The sequence below is a fragment of the Acanthisitta chloris genome, unplaced genomic scaffold, assembly GCF_000695815.1.
Source record: "Acanthisitta chloris isolate BGI_N310 unplaced genomic scaffold, ASM69581v1 scaffold4514, whole genome shotgun sequence".
Taxonomy (NCBI): Eukaryota; Metazoa; Chordata; class Aves; order Passeriformes; family Acanthisittidae; genus Acanthisitta; species Acanthisitta chloris.
The window spans coordinates 73,981-96,035 of record NW_008669755.1 but is presented as its reverse complement, the minus strand read 5'-3'; the positions used below and the strand labels follow the sequence as shown (position 1 = coordinate 96,035).

At 43.5% G+C, this 22,055-nt stretch overlaps 1 protein-coding gene across 1 annotated transcript in view; it reads right to left on the bottom strand.

Annotated features, from left to right (window-relative positions):
- Window positions 1-22,055, bottom strand: part of LOC103801031 (arf-GAP with GTPase, ANK repeat and PH domain-containing protein 1) — a 226,479-nt gene that overhangs the window by 163,191 nt on the left and 41,233 nt on the right. Inside the window, exons 6-7 of the mRNA XM_009073430.1 lie at window positions 11,177-11,304; window positions 3,704-3,859 (exon numbers count right to left, since the gene is read on the bottom strand). Of these exons, the coding sequence (XP_009071678.1) occupies window positions 3,704-3,859; window positions 11,177-11,304 (284 nt within the window). The remainder of the gene's footprint in view (window positions 1-3,703; window positions 3,860-11,176; window positions 11,305-22,055) is intronic.

Here is a 22,055-nt window from a genome sequence, read left to right as displayed (position 1 = left end):
GAATCCCGTGCTGCCTTCCCTGCTCCTCCGGGAACAGGCTCCTATCAGAGTTACTATGGTTTGGGGCAATGGAATGATGTGCCAGGGAATTAAACAAAGAACAAATGAATGCAAGCAAAACAAGTGGGAGGGATGAAATCCAGTGTGCAGGATAACTATTGTTCCTCATCCTTCAAGACAGATCTCTGACTCTCAAAGTGCCACTTCCCAAGAATACAGGGCCAAACAAAGCCTCAATGGCGCAAAGCGTTTGTCAGTGACATTGCAAAGAGACTCAGTGAAGGTAGCCAAATCCTTGAGAGGGCAGTTGTCAACCTGAATGTTTCTTTTTATCAGACTTTTGTGAAAGGAAAGCTCCTGCCTCTGCAAAGCAAGTGAATACCTATGCGCTGGTTTCCACTTTCACTTTTAAATCATCATGTCTCCCATGCTGCAAAAGTAACTGCAGCTGGAAGTGGCACACTGCGTGTGGATGGGAAATATCCACATGCGAGGCACTGTTAAATGCCAAACGTACAGAAACGTAGGCATTCTGTTAGGCAAATTCTATCCCAGCTGCCTGTAATCACAGAACCCACAACATTTTTCCAGGGGAGAACCTTAGCAGGCTCTGCTGTTTGTGCAGTGAAACAGAGACATGCTTTGATCTTTTGTGCTTCTGAACCTATGACACACACAATGCACCTTACACCCTACGCCGTAAAAACCCCAGCCTCTAACCCACACTGGATCAACACTTGCTAGGACTTTTCCTGGTGGCACATCTACACATTATATGGTTCTATTTACAACTTCATGCCAGGGAACCAGGAAAAGTCTGGAAAAATTCAAACACCTGGGTGAGTATCATTTGACTCATTTCCCCTTTGCACTGAAAGCCATACAGAGAATCAATGTAAAGCTTTACTCAGGTTAGGTCTGTGCAGTAAGATCTATCCCAGAGGGACATAGCACCTGAGTCTGGGCACAACCAGACCCAAATGAGCAGCCCAGAGTGCCCCAAAAGTAAGAATACTGATCTCCAATAGTAGATACTAAGACAGAGAGCTCATTTTAAGTTGGACAAACTCTTGAAATTCTGCAAATATGTAAGACAGGGAATACTTCATATGGGAAAGGAGATGCAGTTCACTGTCCCAGAAATTCACTCACCCCACATGGGATCAGACTTATTTAGGATCAGTTCCTGGCTGAAATGGACCTCACATATGCACTTTTAAAAATCCCCACCTGCCCTACACACTATTTAGTTGCCCCTATTAACACAGTGCCTAGATCAAAGGACATTAACCCTTCTGCTAATATTTGATCTGTTTTATCACCCAAGTGGAAAATCAGCTGCTGCGACAATAGCTTTACAACAAATATAAACACTCAGAGTCAAAAAGATTAGATGCTGCACTGAATGTACTTAAACATGAACATTCTTAAAACTCTCAACCTTATTCCAACTCAAAAGCTGTAACCGATTTTGGAAAAATCATGTTTGTATGGTACTTAACCCAGTTTGCTTCCAACACTAACAGATCTGAAGCTCAATAACCAGATTATCTATGCTAGATAACAAGGGGCAATTTGCAATTATTAAACAGAAATAGATTTGATTCTCTAAGCAATAAAGACAGAAGCATCAGGCTGGGAAAAGAAGCACTGCAAGAAACCCAGAGCTAAACAGTATTTTGATTTTGCACTCTGTTCCTAAGTGCACAGAGAAAACTGGTCGTGTGTTTACTCACTGAAATATTTCCAGGTTTTAGCTTGGCTGATATGGCAGGAAAGCTGCTTCAGCAAGCTGGGTATCAAATACCCATCATTGCATACATGACTTGCAGGGCGAGTCACTGCACAGCCCTCACCCTGTCACATTTCGAAGGCACAACTCATGCTGAAAACTCAAACTGTTACTATTTTTGTTCCAGGAGGCTTGTTTTGCCTCCAGTTTTCCCCCAGTTATTAGACATTAAGATAACTATCAACATCCACTCATATTAGTAAAATTGGTTCTCACTACACTATATTATCAGACTAGAGCTTTAGTCTATTTGTTTATAGCTGACAATGCTCTTCCCAAACCTTCTCTGTGATCGTAGATGTGTCTGGTTTTTTTCTCTTCGCCTTCTCAAATTTACACTTGCTCCAAATTAAAACATCCCCAATTTTCCAAATGTCAACACCACCTCACAGCACTTAATGTATCTTCAGCCCAGATGTGGTGGGCGACACTCAAGGGATGCAGTGGGGTCCCAGCTCTGCTTCCAAAGCTCTGACTGCTGCTGGTTTCTGGGCTGACACTGACATCTAGTGGGGCTGGGAACTCCAGAGTTCTTCCAACAAGGAAGAATCCACACAACTATCAAATACTGGTGTCACTATTGGGACACTTCTTCCCAGGCCACCCATTTCTACATATTTTATACATTTGCACCAAAACAAAAATGCATTACTTTCTCTCCTCTGTAGAAGCTTGAAGATCTGATTTTAAATGAGAATACAGCTGCTGGGATGGGCACAGGACCTTGGGACTCAGTGCTATCACTCAGCACTCCTGAACAGCGACAGAAGTTTCCATTTGCTAAAGGCTGAGGGGTCAGATTTCACTCAGAGTATGACGAAATGGTTTTATCATTTTTGTATGTGGGAAGTGAACATAACATCACCTTCGGAATAAAAATACCAAACCCTTTATGATGACAGGGAAGTCTTGGCTTTCTAAATGCAACTAACATGTAGCTGCAATCACCAAGGGACTCACACATGAGCCCACAGGGATGTTGTGTTAGCCATAAAGCATGTTAACTGTCAAAAAGCGCTTACAAATCAGTTACACACAGAACACGATCCCAGAGCTTTCATCAAGGCTGATAAACTGAGGAAATAATCACTCAAGGCTTCATTACCATCTCCCACACTACTTCTGCATAACAAAGACCTATCACATTGCACCAGTCAAGCTTTCTATTTAGTACCCATTTTTTTTCCTTGGCCTCTTAGTGAAGCAAAAACCAGACAGGACAGGAAGAAAATAACTATTTTAATCTCCATCATCTTATTTAATCCTGGAAAAGTGAGTTGATTCTGTATAGTAATAGAAGTAGCATGGGGTAGTTATAGAATGGTTTGGGGTGGAAGGGCCCTTAAAGCTCATCTCATTCCAACCCCTGCCATGGGCAGGGACACCTCCCACTAGCCCAGGTTGCTCCAAGCCCCATCCAACCCGGCCTGGAACACTTCCAGGGATGGGGCAGCCACAGCTTCTCTGGGCAACCTGTACCAGTGGCTCAGCATGCAATTTCTTCCCAATATTTCATCTAACCTTGCCCTCTGTCAATGTGAAGCCATTCCCTGTGTCCTGTCACTTCAGACCACTGTCCAAAGTCCCTCTCCAGCTCTCTTGGTACAACATTAGGCATTGGAAGTGGCTCTGAGGTCTCCTTGGAGTCTTATCTTCTCCAGGCTGAATAACCTCAACTCTCTCAGCCTGTCTTCCTAGGAAAGGTGCTCCTGTGTAGTCACTGTACTTAATTCTTGTTTAAGTCTCAAACAGAAACATTCAATCATAACTCCAAGATATTTTTGCTTTTAAGTCCACAGATTTGAACACTCCTGTCAGGATTACACCAGCTCAACTCACCAGGGTTGAAGTTCAGGCCCTCAGCACAACACTATGTATAGACAGCAACAGACTCTCCCTTGGCTCACTCACCGTGAAGAGGTTGGATCGGCGCTTGGACTGTTTACGGACAGGAGTTGGTGTGTTGGCAGTGGGAGGAACATCAATCCGTAGCTCCTTCTGGCTGGTGCTTGGAGTTGATGGGACAGAGGAGGAATAATCACTTAAACTCCCTCCTCCATTACTGGTCTGCAAGGATTAAAGTTAGTTTTACACAGTGAAACACTGCTTCCAAGATATTACAAACCACAGCCATAGCTCATTTACTCCTGATTTACTCCTAGTTTGTGCAACAGCTGCAGCCAGGGAATGCAGCTACCCTACTGCTAGGGCTGTCCTACTGCTAGAGTGCCACACATTTCTCTTCCAATCCCAAAAATATCTTCCCTGCCATCATTTTTGGGATGCTCAGGAAGCTGTGTTGATACAACAGGCACATTACATTCTACACAGCATAACCTTCACTGGATAGCAACAGCTTAATTTGTTTTCTAGGGTACGAGTAAGCATGAGTAAGCTTTTCTACTTCAAAATTACTACAGTAAATTCTGACTCTAACCTAAGAGAAAATACCCAGTGCCATGGAGCTACACAGCTGAAGGCAACCCTAGTCTGGAGACATCACTTCATTGAGAGCTCAACAAGAAAATTAAAATAATTCAACATTATGAAAGGGCTACTCCAGGTTTAGATAGTTCCCAACACATGTAAAGGATCACAGAATCGTCTGAGTTGGAAGGGGCCCACAAGGATCACTGAGTCCAACTCCTGGCCCTGCACAGGATTTGCTGAAGCCACTGGTACAGAGATCCAAAACTTCCAAGAAAGATATACCACTTTACTCAGAGAAGCCAAAAAGGCAATGTTACATCACAGTTCTGAAGGAAATCAAGCAGCTACCCAGGAAACAATTGATTAATGGAGGTAAAAAGTTACTGAGAACAGGAAGGTGAGGTGAGGAAAGCAGACAAAATGGAAAGGACCGAAAAGTGACTAAGAACAAAGTCTTAGAATTTTTTTTTACAGAAACATTATTACACATAACATAAATGAGTACTAGAAACACCACTAAGAAGGATGTAGGAGCAATCTGGAATGACAAAAGGACAGACTTTTTTCCTACCAGATCCAAGTACACCTGCTGAGGACACACAGTCTGTGCTGATGGGGGACTGGGCAGGTCACCGGGGAAAGCTCTGTGTGCCAGGGACGAAATGCTCCGCAGGGGAGCAGCAGTGGGTGAAGGGGCTGGACAAACTCACACACAGATTGTGTGTAAGGGGAATAAAGGTCTGTGGTGCATATAAAAAAGGGAAAGACCACCTTAAAGCAGCCAAGGTTACCAGAAGTGATAGAAGATAAGAGGCTAGCTGCAAAATGCCTGAGGAGGAGGACACCTGGCAGGATTTCTCACACTCTGCTCAGGGGTCAGTGTGCAGATCAGGATCTCAAGCTGAAACCTATGAGGGAAAACCAAGTAGGAAGCTATCCCCTTATACCACCCAGCTGAAGTATCTTTTAATGTTTCACATCCTCTTCTGATTCTTCCAGGTCTTCCAAACTTGCGATTTTTAAATTCAAGGAGCAAAGCATAAGGAGGAAGACACTGGGACAAGCAGCTCATGTTTCGGCTGAAGGGCCGACCAATGCAGCTTAGAACCCAGGGACACACCTCTGAAAGCCACAGTTTCTCAGTAAATTACATGTCCCTCAGCTCAGCTCTGGGTGACAATGCAGCAAACAAGCTTTGTGATGAACAAAGTTCTTGTCTTTACATGAAGGATGTGAAATTCATTTTCCCTTCATTTTGGCTGAATTGGACAAGCACAGCTGTCAGAGAGCCAGAGGTCAGGGCACTGAAGGTAACAGAGGGTCTAGAGAGAGACTTTCTACATTGCCAAGTGCCATGAGGAAGCTGCAGCAGAATTTGGAGATGACTCAGGTGTAAAAAACAAAGAAGATCAAAGAAGGAGAACTGAAATTACTGTTTTCAGCACCCTGGTGGAGAACAGTAACACTGCACAGATCAGCAGGACAACCTGGGAAGAAGTGACCTCCATGACCCCAGACTTGCTCTCCCTGTGTCTGTGGCATCTACCTTGTACTCAAACCACTGGACAAGCTGCAGCTGAGGGGGGTGGCAGGGAAGCCTTGAGGTTTTTTTAACTAAAATAACAGATTTCTACCCTGAGTGCCTATTTCCTGGATAAAGAACCTAAAGGATTTCCAAGAATGTTACCTTTCTAATCCTTTAGCATCTTAGAGCGTCATTTTATAGGTTTTGCAGCTGTTTCATGGATCTATAAGTGATACATTTTCCAGGAGTGAGCAGCTCCTACAGGAAAACACATACCTGTTGGGCATTCTGCTCCCTAAAGACACACATTCCTACACAGATTCTATAAAAAAAGTCTTGCATTAGAAGTTTCCCTTCACACATACCAACCCCACAGGATTTCCAGCTTGGTAAATAAAGTTCTGAGGTGGTTTCAAAATAAGCTATTGGCTGGAACAATGGAAAACACAACCAGACAAACACCTGGAAGCCATATTCAGAGAATCACAGAATGGTTTGTGTTAGAAGAGAACTTAAAGCTTGTTTAGTTCCACCCCCTGCCATGGACAGGGACACCTTCCCCCACACCAGGTTGCTCCAAGCCCCATCCAACCTGGCCTGGAACGCTCCCAGGGATGGAGCAGTCACAGCTTCTCTGGGCAATCTGTGCCAGTGTGTCAGCACCCTCACTGGGGAGAATCTAAAATGCTTGTTTTAACTAAACATTAGAATACTTAGAAATAACGCTGTAATTACAAAAAAGATTGCAATGTATGTTGCAATGTTATTAAACATACTATAACTTCTGTTTTCATTTCATTTTGCAATTCCATGCAAAAGCAGAAGGAACTGCTAGTCAAGCAATATAAACTCCAGTCAAGTGTCCAAAATATTGCAACAGAAACACCTAAAACGGCCCCTGCCTACAAATGAGATAACTGTACCCTACTCTTTAGTGCTCATCCACAATCAGGTCCCACATGCAATGAAATAATGGATGGTCAAGCTGACTGCACTTTGATTTTAGGAGTTAATTTACATATTGAGATAATCATGTGGTAGTAAAAATTTGATAGAGGCATAGTTCAAGCATAAATAATGCATCTCTACAGATCTGCAGCAGGTAGCAGGGGACAAGTTGTATGCTCGCCACACCTGAGCTGCAGCTTAGCACAGTGCACACCAAGCTCCCCTACCTTCCCTAGGGATAATGCAAATCTCTGAGGAGAGCGACACTGCAGGCCAGGAAACACAATTCCTGGCACTTCAGTCCACATATATGGACACCGAGGGGCTGGATGGGTCCAGAGAAGGGAAACAGAGCCAAAGATCTGCAGCACAAATCTAATGAGGAGTGGCTGTGGGAAGGAGCTGTGGGGCTCAGCCTGGAGAAAAGGAGGCTCAGGGGAACCTTCTCACCCTCTGCAACTCTCTGCCAGGAAGTGGAGCCAGGTGGGGTCAGGCTCTGCTGTCTGGGGACAAGGGACAGTATGAGAGGTAATGGCCTCAAGCCATGCCTGGGGAGGTTCAGATTGGTAAGAGGGAAAATTTCTTCACCACAAGGCTGTCCAGCCCTGGCTCAGCTGCCCAGGGCAGTGGTGGGAGTCACCATCCCTGGAGAGATTTAAAGGCCGTGTGGATGTAGCACTTGGGTACATGGTGTACTGCTGCCCTGGCAGCGCTGGGAGAATGGTTTAACTCAATGACCTCTGGGCTTTTCCAACCTATTCTGCAGGTGACTTTACACAGTTACACACACTCCTCAGGCAGTACTTTTAAACTCGGGGCACGGAAGATGCAGTGTCTAAGGTCCCTCTGTGAGAGTGGAATGTACGCAGCAGAGGCAGACATGGAACCATGGTGCCATTTCAATCTTCTCTCACACCAGAACAAACAGCTGAACTTCAGAAAAGCTAGACAATGTGAAAAAACATGCAGACTGCAGATTTCAAGGAACTATTGCTTTTATTTTTACCTTCAAAACTGTAGTTCACAAGTAAGCTCACACTGCTGGGGATTCCTCATCTCTACATAAACTGTCTGGAGAGGGGCTCAGAGTCCTTCACACAAACAGCAGCTACAGCTGTTGTGCCACAGGATTTTCCAAACGTTTTTACAACAGTGTGAAGTCAAAAACAGGCCCAGCTCCAGGTAACAACTCAACAGGTTATCAAGTACAGAGCCACTTCACACAGAAGGCAGAGAGCCAAAGATGGTGCCCACCTGAGCAGCCATGCAGTTTTTGGAATCAGATGATCTCCACTTCCACGGGCTGGGCAGAGGAAAGAGCCCTAGTTGAATATTGGCACTATTCTTCTAAGTTAAACCCTTAAAAATGCCTTCCTGATATGCCGGATATAAAGGAAAAGCAACTCCTTCAGAAAAGGAATGAGTTACGGAAACAGAATGCCTATGGATGGAAGGGGAACTCAAGCTACTCTGAAACAGGATTTAGCAGGATCTACAAGCATAGATAGCATATCAAGAAAAACTGGCAAGAGGCAGAGTGGTGGGATAGAGATGCAGAGCATACAGATGCAGAACTGAGACTGGTCTGTACTTCCCTGGTGTGCAAAAAGTAAATTAAAGACTATCTCAAGATGTCCTGTGGCAAACAAGAGGCCTTCGACACACTAAACACTTTGTCCCTCTAAACACCTCAGTCTACCTCTTCAAGTGTTCTGAGGTGCCAAAAGGTGAGCTGCTGACTGAAGTACTTTAAAGCATCAGACAGATTAATTGCTTCCAGCAGAATAAGTGATGTCACGCCATCCTTCTTGTTGACAGAGCATACAATAGTTATGTCCATCATGGCCATGAATAATAATCCTTGGATTTGAGAGTAAAATTCTTTGCATGCATTTGGTGCTGCCCTGAGGGCCAACAGATGTACCTGAAGCACTTGCACCAAGGGTTGTTGACTCTGGCTATCAAGCGTTTCCAAGTAACACCCTCAACCTGACTGACATAAGTGCATTAGAAAGCAAAGTCAGAAGGAAAACTGAAGCAGCACCTGCTGCAAACACAAGTGGATTTTGTCTTTGGAATAGGAAGCATCCTATTCTGTGAAACAGGTATCTGAAAATACATAAGTGTGTAAGTGTAGACATACCTTGAGTGCATTTTCTGGAAGGGGACATTACCTAGGTGTTCATCAGCTCAGACTACTGGAGACGAGTACAGAGATGCACCCAAACACACAAATAAAACTTTCACAGAATCACAGAATGGTTTGGGCTGGAAGGGACCTTCAAAAGACCACCTTGTTCCTACCCCTGCCATAGGCAGGGACACCTTCCACTAGACCAGGTTTCTCAGAGCCCTGTCTAACTTGGCAAACTGTAACTACTGGGTGGAGAAGTCCTTGCTAGTATTAAGTGTTAGAATTTTCCCCAAGGTATGCTAAGGACTAGCCTGGGTAAGGTGACACTTCCTATTTCTTTTCTTCCTTTCTCTAAAGCCTAAGCTTTTGACTGCAAAGTCATCTGGAGAGTTTGCATGAGTTCGATCCCCAGGATGATCCAATCAGAGATGGAACAATCTCTGACTTTATCTGAAGTGATGTGGGTAACCACTGCTTCTGAAGGCCTCCACTCCTGTGGAGAATGCAACTGGCAGGGCACTGCAACAATAACGGGTTTGATTCATGGAGGAAATCTTCAGAGAAACATTATTACGCCAAAAGAGATGTTCCAAAGGGCAAGACACCAGCCAGTCTTCCAGCCAAGATCAGAGATGGTAAATCTTGCCCCAGATCATCTTAAACTTGGAATTGCAGTTGCAAAGTTCTTTTAAGTCTAGGATAAGGATTCAGCTTGCTTTCCTTAAACAAGGTCATACTGCCTTTAAGTGTAGCACAAAAGAGATAAGACATGAAACAGATTTCTGGCCTCTACTTTTAGGCATGACATCAGTCTCAGAAGACAGACATCTTTGACTGGTGATGCAATTGCCCTGTTAGATAATTATGACACCAGTAAAGAGTATTATTTCATCTTTCTTGAAACAGACTGCAGGGAACCTTATCACAAAAGCTACCTTGCCTTGACTTTCCCAAACAGTCCTTATCACTGGCAAGACGTTTGCTGTGTAGACAATTTCGTATCTGCTGTTGACTTTCAAACTAGACTTAGGTAGGAAACTGGTGAGCACCTACTTGATGTCCTTCCTCAAAAGAAGCTTCATTAACAAGAATGAACAACTCCTTTAAGACAACGTAGAACACAGATGGAGCTGGCTATGATTGGGTTGTACAAAGCATCATCTATCCTCCCTGGAGAGTCTTGACAAACAATACAGTCCTCAGCAGACTGAGTAAGCTAGGTCCTTCCTGAATCCACAAATAAGGCAAGTTCTGGAAATGGTGCCATTCCTCCTCCACATCTCTGTAACAGGATACATTCCAGGTGCTTGTGGCAATGAACTGGTCACAAAGTGGCTGAGGAAAGGTGGCCAATGTCATATACGACACACAAGGGGATAATCTCTTCCATACGAGAACTTGTACGTCACCATTCGGTGCCAGAGTTCTGCAGGTGAGCCATGCACCTTAACACCTGCTCTAGAAAGGGGGTCTGAACTTCAGCATTCTCTTCTGGCTCATCACCAAAAACCAGTCACACACTGAGGTCAGTACTTGGACTCAGCTTGAGGCACAGTAACTCGCAGCAAAGAACTCTAAGACCAAACTGGCATCTGCATCTTTAGGGTTAACCCAGTGGTAGAAGTTACTGCTTTTCACCCAAAAGTAGACACACTGTGTGGGAGAAAGGTCTACAGGTAAAAGAAAACCCATGTGGGTGGCTCAAGACTGCAACATAACCTCAGAAGACACTGGCACAGTACTGAGTTTAGACTGACAAAAACACCAGGAGAGCTGATGGGTATGCGACACTTCTATGACTCTTGACACTAGAAACAAAGATGCTGAGGAAGGGAAACAGAGTGGAGTGTGCAATGCATGTGGGTAAAAATTGGGCAAGTTAGAGAATTTTGGTATCACCCATGTATTTCTAAAAACACCAACAAGGTGTCACCACAAGTGTAAAATTTAGCACACTAACCCCTGGGACACACCAGTGAGTATCACTCAGCTCACAGCTGAGTGGGAGTAACCACCAAAACCACAGAGAGGGGATGTTAAACATAACAAAGCAAATCCTGCTAGCTTAACAGTGGGTCTGGCTCAGAGCTGCAGGCTGCTGGCACCAGTCACAAGGATCATAGATGGCTTTAAAGCCAAGCTTTTTTGTTTTACTGTTTAGCTTCTTGAAACAAAGTCAAGCCAGTTTAAAGAAAAATTCAAATATTGCTTCAAACTACAGATCACCGATGCCATTAAAAATATGGCAACTATCTCTCGAGCAGCACAAAGAGCACTTTTAAGAGCAGTAAATACATCAGATGAAAAGCAACTTAGCAGTTCCTTTCTCAAGCATTATAGTCTGTACCTGGCTGATATGTACGGCAGAAACCTGGGCAGAACACACAGAGGAGTGGCTTGGAGAGTTGGGTAGAGATTTGCAGGGTCCAATTGAGAGCTGCTGTTTCTTCTTTGTTGAAACGATCTTCTGAGCAACTAAAGGAAAACAAAACATCCAGGCACGTAAGGCACAGTACACATGGAAAACAGGGTCTGTCAGGAATACACACAATGCACAAGACACTAACAGGCATTCTGATTGTCTAAGTCTGCTCCAGAAACTTCCTGTAACACATCCAGTGAGGATGAAAGATGCTGGTTTTCCACAATATGCTCCGCGTGAGACTCCAGCTCTGTTCTCCACGTGGAGGAAAGGCCCCAGAACTCTGACTCCACGATGCGAGCACCAGGGGATCCGTAAGGGGAGCGACTGGGGAAAAGGCAAGTGTGCCAGGTACAAAACCCAATACCAGGCATGCTGTGCCAAGTCTACTCAGTATTTGTAGTGCCACACTAACAAAGCTCACAGTGGCAGACATTTTCCATTTCTTCTCTGGGATGCTCTCCTTGTGGACAGGAAACATGTACTCTCTGCTGCCAAGAAATGAGATGGACTTGCCTGAATCACCAACCACCACACAGGATGATCAGTTCTGGAACCCAGAAGTTTAGAGTTTGAAACAAATGATTCTTGTAGTAACAGAACTGATAAAGGGTCCCTGACATGGAGTAGCTGGATCGGTGGCACCACACATCACGGTCCAGAAAATTCACTGCGGGAAGAAGCTGCATCATGATTTCTACTTTTAGCTTTCATTCCTTGGCAGCAGCAGCACAGCTGGAATAGTGCCTAATTTGTTTTGCAACTTTTTAATAAATTTTCTTCAGCACATAAGGAAAAGAGCATTTTTTAAATGGATACAGGGATCAGAGCCATTAACATCTCTATGCGCTGCTTGGCATGTTCATCGTGAAAAATGGAAACAGACCTGAAGTGAAATGCAGCAACTTCCATTCCTCTCCTGCAATTTTTTCAACGTAAACAAGTCAAACTATTTCAGAAATGTGTCCTGTCACACACTGGAATTTCAACTCATGCTGCTGTTCAGCTAAGGCCTTTGGAAAGAGCTCTTTTCAAGTAATAAATATTTAAAAGTAAAATCCTTTATGCTGTATTTGTTGCTACTTTCAAGTCACAATTTAAAAACTACTCAAAATTCCAGTCTTCAGAAATTGAGATTAGCATTCACTCAAAAAACAGCACTAACTAAACTGAGCTTCCTTGCATGAAGTCATCTGCACGAAGGAATGCACTTCATGAAGTCTGTGCCAAGGACTCGACTCTGCAGCCACTTGCACAGCCTTCACCACCACCAGGGACAATATTGGCATTTCCTTAAAAAGTCACCCAGAAACTTGTAATCAAGCCAACAGAACTTGGTCTATCTTTTCCAGAAAACATAAAGAGATAATGATGTAAATTCCAAGATTATTTTTGCTCACAACACTGTAGGTAGCACAGGCAGAAATGGTATAAGCACAGTTCCTTCTCAAATGAATACAATGTTAATAAACTGGTCCGTGGCTTATGTTTTCCATGTAAATGAATAATGGCAATACCATAATTTAGTGAGAACACATTGTACAAAAAATGGTTCCTACATATGAGGAAGAAGATTCATTAGTTACAACCCACCTCCAATAGGCTTCTTATCATCCTGAAAGGATGATATCAATTAATTTATCTTCCCTTGGCATATTGATCATAACCTTCATCAGCTAATCATGTTTAAATTACAGAGGAATATCGTAGCACTCTGTCATTTCAGACCCATTGGGTTATTGATCTGGAGCCTGGGAAGCTATATATTAAAAAGTATGAGCAAACGCAGAAAGCAAACCAAAGGTCAGATTTTAACATATGCACATGGATTTATCTTCATCACATGTGGTAAAGACGTAAATTAAGACCCAAACTGAATTAAAACCACAGATGAATGAAAGCTACCTACTCTGCACAAGCTCTTGCTCTCACATGGGACAGGTAATTAGTCAAGGAAAATATTTACCTCTTCCCTTCAATCTGAATACAGGAGTGTTCGCATCATCACATTAACACATACAATGCAGTCTGTCCAAACTATCACTCAGGGAAGGCACAGGGAAATAAAACCCAAGAGAGTCTGAACTCACAACTCAAACACATGACCCTGAATGCAAGCAAAGTACCAGACCCCATCCAACCTGGCCTGGAACACATCCAGGGATGGAGCAGCCACAGCTTCTCTGGGCAACCTGTGCCAGTGCCTTAGCACCCTCACAGGGAAGAACTTCTCACCAATATCCCATCTAACCCTGCCTTCTGGCAGTGGGAAGCCATTCCCTGCGTCCTGTCACTCCAGGCTCTCTCCAGCTCTCTTGGAGCCCCTTTAGGCACTGAAAGGGGCTCCAAGATCTCCCTGAAGCCTTCTCTTCTCCAGGCTGAACAATCCCAACTCTCTCAGCCTTTCCTCCTAGGAAAGGTGCACCATCCCTCTAATCTTGGTGCCTCCTCTGGACTTCCTCCAATAGGCTGATGTCCCTCCTCTGCTGGGACCCCAGAGCTGAGGCAGCATTGCAGGTGGAACCAAAACTCACCATTCCTAACCTCTAATTTCTTAGCTCTTCGCTCCATTAGAACAATGATGTTTCCCTAATGGAAATCCTCTTCCAAGCTGCCAAATCTTCCAAATTCCCCCTCCATTTCAGCAACAAGTTTAATATCCACAGCCCAGAGTACAGTGCCCCATGAAGAGAGGGGAAAGGAAGGAGGAAACCTGCCCTTCTTTGAGACACCCAACAGCTTTTGTTTCCTCACTGCAGTCAGGTAGCTCTTCCTCCATAATTAATTAGATTGCATTTGGTATTCCAGTGCTCAGGGCTACTTGCCCTGGATATGATATGATAGGAGCTTCAAAAGTACCTAAAGGAACACTCGACCTTTCAAAGTTTGCAAGGTACCAAAGACAGAAAAGGCCTTGACTCATGTTTTATTGCTTGCTCAGCCCAAACCCCATTTCTGTTACTGCATCTTTGCTAGGACTCAGAGATTGCTCAGCAGTTGCTTGCCAGCAGTAGGAAAAAATCCCTAAACTAAGGCATTTTGTCTCCGCAACTACAACTATATGCAAGCTATTCGGAAAAGTGCCTTCACTGAAAGGGCGATCAGGCCCTGGCACAGCTGCCCAAGGAAGAAGAGGAGTCACCACCCCTAGAAGCATTCAAAACACATGTGGATGTGGCACCTGGGGCCATGGTTAGTGGCGGCCTTGGCAGTGCTGGGTTAGGGGTTGAACTTGACAGCCTTGGAGGGCTTTTCCAAACTAAATGATACTGTGATTCAGCAATTCACATCCCTGTAACAAATATCAGTCCAGAGGAAACTACACAATTAAACTAAGCACTGTTCTATAAAGTGAACTAAAAAATGCAAGAAAGCAGGAATATTTTTGCCCCAGAGCTGTCAGGGTCCATCTCAACTCAAAGCTGCTTCTGAGTTCAATGTTTCAATTCAATCCTTTCTGAGATATGTTAAAACAGATTAATACTGACTTAAACTATGGCAGATACCAAAATAACCTAGATTCAAGCATTTCAACTATTTTTAGAAATCATTTGCATTCTCTGTACTTTTATACACTCAACTGAGCTACCAATTTGTGACAGGTTTTCAGTGCAAGCCACCTTTCTGTAGTATGAAAAGCTAAACAAACTCTGTGTTTGGTCAGGAACTCTTCTGCAAATAAACAGGGACATGCCATGGATACTTAGAGCTGGAAACAAGGAGAACTTACATATTTGGTCTTTGGGGGAGAATGATGCTTATTTTTTATACATTTACATTTAATTCCACAAGCCAGAACAACTAGGAGTTCTATTTCGCTTCAAGGCCTTGTTAATTAAAACCATGTAAAATTCCTGGTCTGCAAAATGAACAAAATGTCCAAGTTGTGAGAGGAAGCTCTTGGCTTGAATGCCTTTTCTTCCATGCCTGACCTAGTGCACCAAAACAGAATTAACCTTCCCACTCCCTGCCACTTTCATCTCAAACGCTACTTTTTGTTAGTCAAACCACTCATTCCTCAGCATCCATCAGCTCCTCACTGGATGGTTTGTTGGCAGGACTGTACCACTGAGCAGCAAAGCTCGGCAGTCTGGCAGCCTTGGGGCTGTACAGCAAGGTTTCCATGCTCCAGCTCAGCGGATCTGCATGTAAACCACCACCATTTCCATTTGCGCATGGGAAAAAATGACCTGTATGCTGATTTTCCCCAAACAAAGCTCTCCTGCTATGCTCTTGGTGTGGGGCTGCCTACCAGAGGACTACATTCCCTTGCATGAGGAACAGCAGGTCACCTTCTGTCCCTGACACCCAGAGCTGAGCCTCCAAAATAAACCCACTCCTCTTTGTGCTCACCATTAGAAACGCTGTTGCCAGAGGAACTGTGCTGACAGAGTTGTCTCTCCCTGCTTCAAAGGGCTGCTCACATGTCAGCTCCTTGTGCGGCGTGAGGTGGCCTAGGCAGGGGCAGCCAGGGGTCTCTGGTCTCATTAGCACAGCTCCATTCAAGTTTGAAGACAAGAAAGGCACAGACCTAGGGGCAAAACACTCCCTACCAAAAGTTCAAGACACAAGGTAAAACTTCTCATCTGGCTGCACACACAAAGGTACCTCTGCAGCCCACCAGAGACGTACTGAGGAAAACCTCATTGAGGCTGAGACTTGATCTGTCCTTGGTTTTAAGATGGATCAAATTCTATGATCCTGGAAAATATCCAAAGTATCAACAATCTGATCATTTTTCATTCCCAAAAGGCAGTGAGTAGTTATTCCTGGGCAGTTCACACTGGTTTTGACTGAGGAACACTTGAAATATTAAAAGGGAAGACTCCACACATACAACATCCATAGCACCTGGCACTAATTCTCTCCTCAGCTATCATGGTACAAGAGCATTTCACATTTAGGAGATGTAAACACTTAATCCAACTACCAGCAATTTCATCAAAATTGGTTTCTCATAAAAACATGTGTAAGATCATTTATCTCTCCTGTGTGTCCAAATCTGAGTAAACACCGTGTTCAGTTAAAACCTGCCACTTGGCGCAAAAGATGGGAATGCAGCAAATTTTCCGTCTCTTACTGATAAACGAAATAGCTGTCAGCTGAAGCTGGAATGCTCAGGGCTGACTAAAAACAACAGAAGGAATAAACAGTCATGAATACCTGTTTTAACTACTGGAGGGGGAAGAGGAATCCAACCCAAACCAGGAAGTTACACAAATATTAGCTTTCACAGTAAACAATGCTCACACACACACCACTCAGACTGACAGGCAGCACTGCATCACATGGGAGTCTCTGTCCAACTCACACCACCCATCAGCCACCTACAAAAGGTGAAGAATGAGTTTTCAATGACCCCAAATGCTCCTGCAAACGAGAAGTGCCAGACCTCTGAAAACCTACGTTGGTTTTTGGCATTTCTACGCCAAGTCTCAATTCCTTTTGCAAACTTGTGGGTTGGAGCAGCACTCACAATTCTGATTAGACGTTTTTACAGGCTCCTAAGAGCTCTTTGCCTATAAAAACATGGAAAAATAACCTTACTGCAACAGCTGCTGAACAAGACGTTCAATATGATGACAACTTGTAGGTGAGTGAATTTTACACATGCACACAGTGCATCACACGGAGGTCAGAGTTCCTTGGGCATGTCCTACCACTCACTGAATGCATAAGCAGCAGCTCAAGGGTCTCTGCCAGTTGGTCTGAACAACACACAGGAGAGAACACACTCTCTGCATGTTCAGCACTTCAAGCTTTCCTTGTCACTGCTGATAAACTAACACTCCCATGGACTGATCCTTGCTTTCACAAAGGGTTTTACAGTAGCAGTAGTGGCCACCATGTTTCACTGCTGCAATTCCTACAGAACAGCGAACTTAATACCAGCAGAAAGTAGCCCAGACAGCACCTCCAGCCAGCAAGTCCAACAGCAGGGCACAAATACCACTAGAAATAGCTTAATTAACTCCTCTTATGTTGGTTCCTAAAAATCCCAGTCACCTCCACAGAATCTGGCAGGGAGGAGGAGAAGGAAAGTGGAAGAAGTTAAGATATACAACAACTTATATTTTTACATCAGCTGTATTTTAGCTTAGCATTCCATATTTACAGTCAAAGTAAGTGTTCAATAAAATTAAATTTATTCCACAATTACATACTACAGGCGAGACAGCAATAACTGCCAGAGCAAGCACGAGCTAGTTTTTAGCCAAAACAATCTTTATACTTCTCTGTTTAAAAGGAGAGTGTGGTATCCCACACACCAAATATAACAGAGAAACGAGTGCTGGACACTTGCAGTGTTGAGGTGTGGATACAGCAATTTATCCAGCTGATTTCTGGCTGCATACAGACAGAAATGCCTCTAGATACTTTTCCCTGAAGAAACAGGGACTGACACTCGGCTCTTCCTCGTCCAGCACTCTGACCTTTCTCCCCATACAAACATCTCACCACTGCTCAGAGCATCCTGCCTCCTGGCCCAGAAACGCAGCACCCCAATCCGCCCGGCCGGGCGAGGGGAAGGGAAGGGTGAGCTACTCTGGCGCTGCACGGGAGAGGTAACAAATCTCTCAGGAAGTTTAAACAAGGAGTAAATTCTACTTATAAGCTTTGGGTCATCCGGGTGGAGTGAGGCATTTGACAAAAGGTAACTCACTAAACTTCACCGCATCCAACACAGTGCAAACTTAGCACAGGCTGAAGAACAAAGCCCTCAAGGCAGGTGTTGAGCACAGCACTCAGCGAGGCTTTACCGGGAGACTTCCCAGTGCATATCCAGGAGCAGAAGGCAGAGGAAAAAGAAAAAGAGAAAGCCAGTTGAGTCTTGGGGCTCTGAATCCAGGGTGGGAGTGAGCAAGGTACTGCAGGTGAGACGTGCCACTTCCCGCTAACACTGAGCTAAGCAGGGAGAAGTTTGCACTTTTTAAGCACTATTATCTCTGCTGTGTGAAGCACTCACTTTTGCAAGCCAAAACTCAAATCAAGGATGTCAGTAAAGACAAACTGCAGGCGATGTGGTACTGAACAATGCCAAAGCCAAAGCAAACGCAGCAATTTCAGTTGGCAGGGCAAAAGGTAACTTGCCGTTAAATAACTGGCTCACACAAATGACCATTTCACACCACAGAACAACAAGCAGCAGATATTCTTGCCTTCCCTTCCCAAACACACACTGTGGCTAATGACTATCTAATTCCTCTCTGCAGCCTGCACCTACTACATTCTCAGGACCTGGAAGAAACACCAAAGGCTCTGAGCTTCTAGAGCTTTTTTCTGGAGACTTAATTAACACACTGTCTTTACTATAAAGCTACAATGCAGACAAAAGTCTTACTGTTAATCCAGTGACAGCTTCAAAGTTCTCCCAAAACTGGAAGACAGAGCCAGTTGCAATGCAACTGGCTGAGTTGCAATACAGGAGCCAGTTCTCACCTGAATTCCCACAGTTCATAACCAAGCTCATCTATGATGGGACAGTTCAGAGTTCATGATTCTACAAAACTACAGTTCCCCTGAAAACAAATCCAACCAAACCCACACCTTACTTTTGGGGTTTTTTTTGGCGATGCTTCATTGAAGTACACATTTCAGCTCTCAGAAGTAACAACCGTTCTCGTTTTACCAGATAGGGAAATACAGCTATAAATAAGACTTCGAATTAAATATCTTTAATAAAAGGCAACATATATTTTTTTTCCTCCACGGACAGCTATGATTAACTCTGCAGACCACTTATTCCCAACTTTGATGCAAATACTGGCTCCCAAAATTAGATAAACAATTATGTCAATAAATCCACTGGAAAACAACTTGCACCTGAAGAAATTTAAGAAAATAAACCTATGTTTGCTTCACTACTTGAACTAAGTGGCAAGTAGAAGCATTTGGCCTAAGGACTTGAACAGCAAACCAAGTTGTAAATCCTGTTCTATTCCACACAAGGGTATGACTTTAAATATTAGAGTTAAAAAATGTCAAAACAAGAAAAAAAAGAAAGAAAACCAAATAAATGTAAAGATTCTAACACAATGATGTCAGACCAATATGTTTTCCACAGAGAAAGTAACTGGGGTTTGAACTATCCTTTAAGAAAAAAATTCTTAATGGTATCATCACTGTATGCAGTTAATTCTACATCAAAACAGATTCATTTATTAATCACATCACAACACAGATTTAAATAACAGGAAATCACACGATGTTGAAGGATTTTAACCACCATATTTGTATATGAAGCAGCCTCTTGGAAAGCCTATTTTTAGGGCATGCAATCAAAATTACTTATTTCACAGAGAACATCTCTGCTTTTCACAGGTTTAGATATACTCAATGAGCTCACTGACAGCACACAGACAAGGCCACAAAACAACAGAAAGCCACTGGCTGTGGCAGTGCATCTCAGACATATCCATTGTCCTACAAAGAAATAAACTTAGGCACATCTACCAAATCCAATTTGACTTAACTTGTGCCTCATTCAGACAGTTCTATTAACCCACTCTGAAGAAAAAGCTTATATCGTCACCAATAAAACCCAGAATAATCAATGATTTTTTCAAAGAAAACTGCCCAAAAACCCCTTAAAATCAACTCAACATAATTCCCTAACAACTCAAAGTCTCTCACCAAGAAGTGCAGCCGCACCTAGAAATGACAGAGCTACACTCACATACAGCACAGCTTTTTCCCAAACAAGGGCCATGTGCCCAGCGTGGCAGAACTGAAAAAAAGTCACTTGGAAATAGAAATTATCCATGGCAGTATTGCAGGAGCCCTAAAATGAGCTTGTTTGTAAGGCAAGTTTGTCTGGTGTAAGGGCAGGATCTAACACTCCTTTCACAGCGTAGAGTCAACAGTCACCACACTCAGCCAAAACCATTCTCGGCTAGCAATATCCATTTGAAATAATCCAAGGATTATCTTAACTCTGCTGCTAAGAAGCTGGTTCTCATTTCTTTCCATGTTTTAACACCAAACCTCACAGAGGCAGGGAAGCTGCAATGCACATGTTTGATCAAAACCAGTGTTCTGTCTCCTACACTGTTACTTTAACCCCATTTTCCAACCATCCCACTTTCCCTGTCACTGTGTGATGCAAGCATGATGATATTGCTCCAAACTACAGATTTATACATAGAGGAGTTATGCATGCTTTGATTAAAAGATTCTGGGTATATCACAGGTCCAAAGGACGATAAAAACCCTGGACAGCTCTGTCCACTTTAACCTGACTCCTGGGATACCTCAAAAAATTACATTCACTATATAATTCGAACTAATACCACTTTCTTCATTTAAATATGGATTTTAGTCCTTGAGATGTGAATTTTCTCCTTAGAAAAAAAAACAAAGAAAAATCAGGTTTATTACAGCAACATCCAAAAGGCATACAAACATGTCACTGCTACTGAAGCACAACATCTAGATGTTGTTCACCATCAACACCAAGGTATGGAATGTTCTTGTACTTTAAAGAAAAACTTCCCTCGAAACAAACCACCAATGATCTAAATAAGATTAAATAAACCACCTCAGCCCCTAAACCACCAAAATCTCCCTCAGGCGCACCTCAATACATACAGCTCAGGCCCATCAAAAAGAGGTAAGCTTTGTATTGCCTTCCCTTGCAGGTGGAATAAATCCCACTGCAAACACATCCCCCACAACTGCAACAGCAGATACAAAGTCATGTACACTCCACCCCTAAAGGCTCAATCCTTTGCTTTTGAGGGTTTTTGCACACTGAGCTTTCACAAAAGCTGTTCCCACCAGAGCAGAAGCATCACATAGCATTTCACATAAATCTCCCAAAACACACAAGCTCCCCCTTACACTTTAATCATGTGCTAACAGTTACAATAAGATTGGATTAAAAATTTAAACTGCCCTACTTACTGCAATTTACCTTCAAAGGTCCATTTCCAGAGAATGAAGTCGAATGATATAAATGTCGAACACTTGATCAGATTTATTGCCCCGAAGAATATTTCTCTTGATACAGATCTGACGAGTGAAAGCTAATGGCTTTGGTTTTATTACTTTTTAAGCACTTAATGGGAAAATGTAGACATTTTCACAAGACTAAGCATTGGCAAGAATGGAACATTCAGAGAACGACAGCAGAGGAGGGAGTTGTGCACGCTCTGTGGAGATGACCAGTTCAACAGCATTATGAACAGAGAGATTAGTGCCAAGTGTTTAACCAGATACTCTGTTACACAACAGTCAGGCCTGAGTGCCTTTGCTAAACAAGGACGGGGAGATAAGCAGCAAGTGCTGACTACAGCTAAGTTTTCCTAAGGCATTGGGGCCAAAATCCCAGGGAAAGATAACTGACAACACACTGGGATTGTAAAATAAGGAGCTAAGTGACACTGCTACAGGTGCAAATCAATCAGTGCCTGCAGGAGATAAAGGAACACACATTATTTACCAGAAAAGAGACCTCATAACAACTTTTCAATATCTGAAGGGCCTACAAGGAGGCAGAGAGGGAGTCTTTGTTAGGAACTGCAATGATTGGACAAGGGGTAATGGATTCAAACTGAAGGAGGGGAAGTTTAGGTCAGCTATTAGAAATTAGTTTTTTCCTGTGAGGGTGGTAAGATATTTGAACAGGTTGCCCAGGGACATGGTGGCTGCCCCAACCCTGGCAGTGTTCAAGGCCAGGCTGGATGAGGCCTTGAGCAACCTGATCTAGTGAGGAGATGTCCCTGCCCATGGCAGGGGGTTGGGACTAGATGATCTGTAAGGTCCATTCCAACCCCTAAATTCTATGATTCTATAAAATAACCCC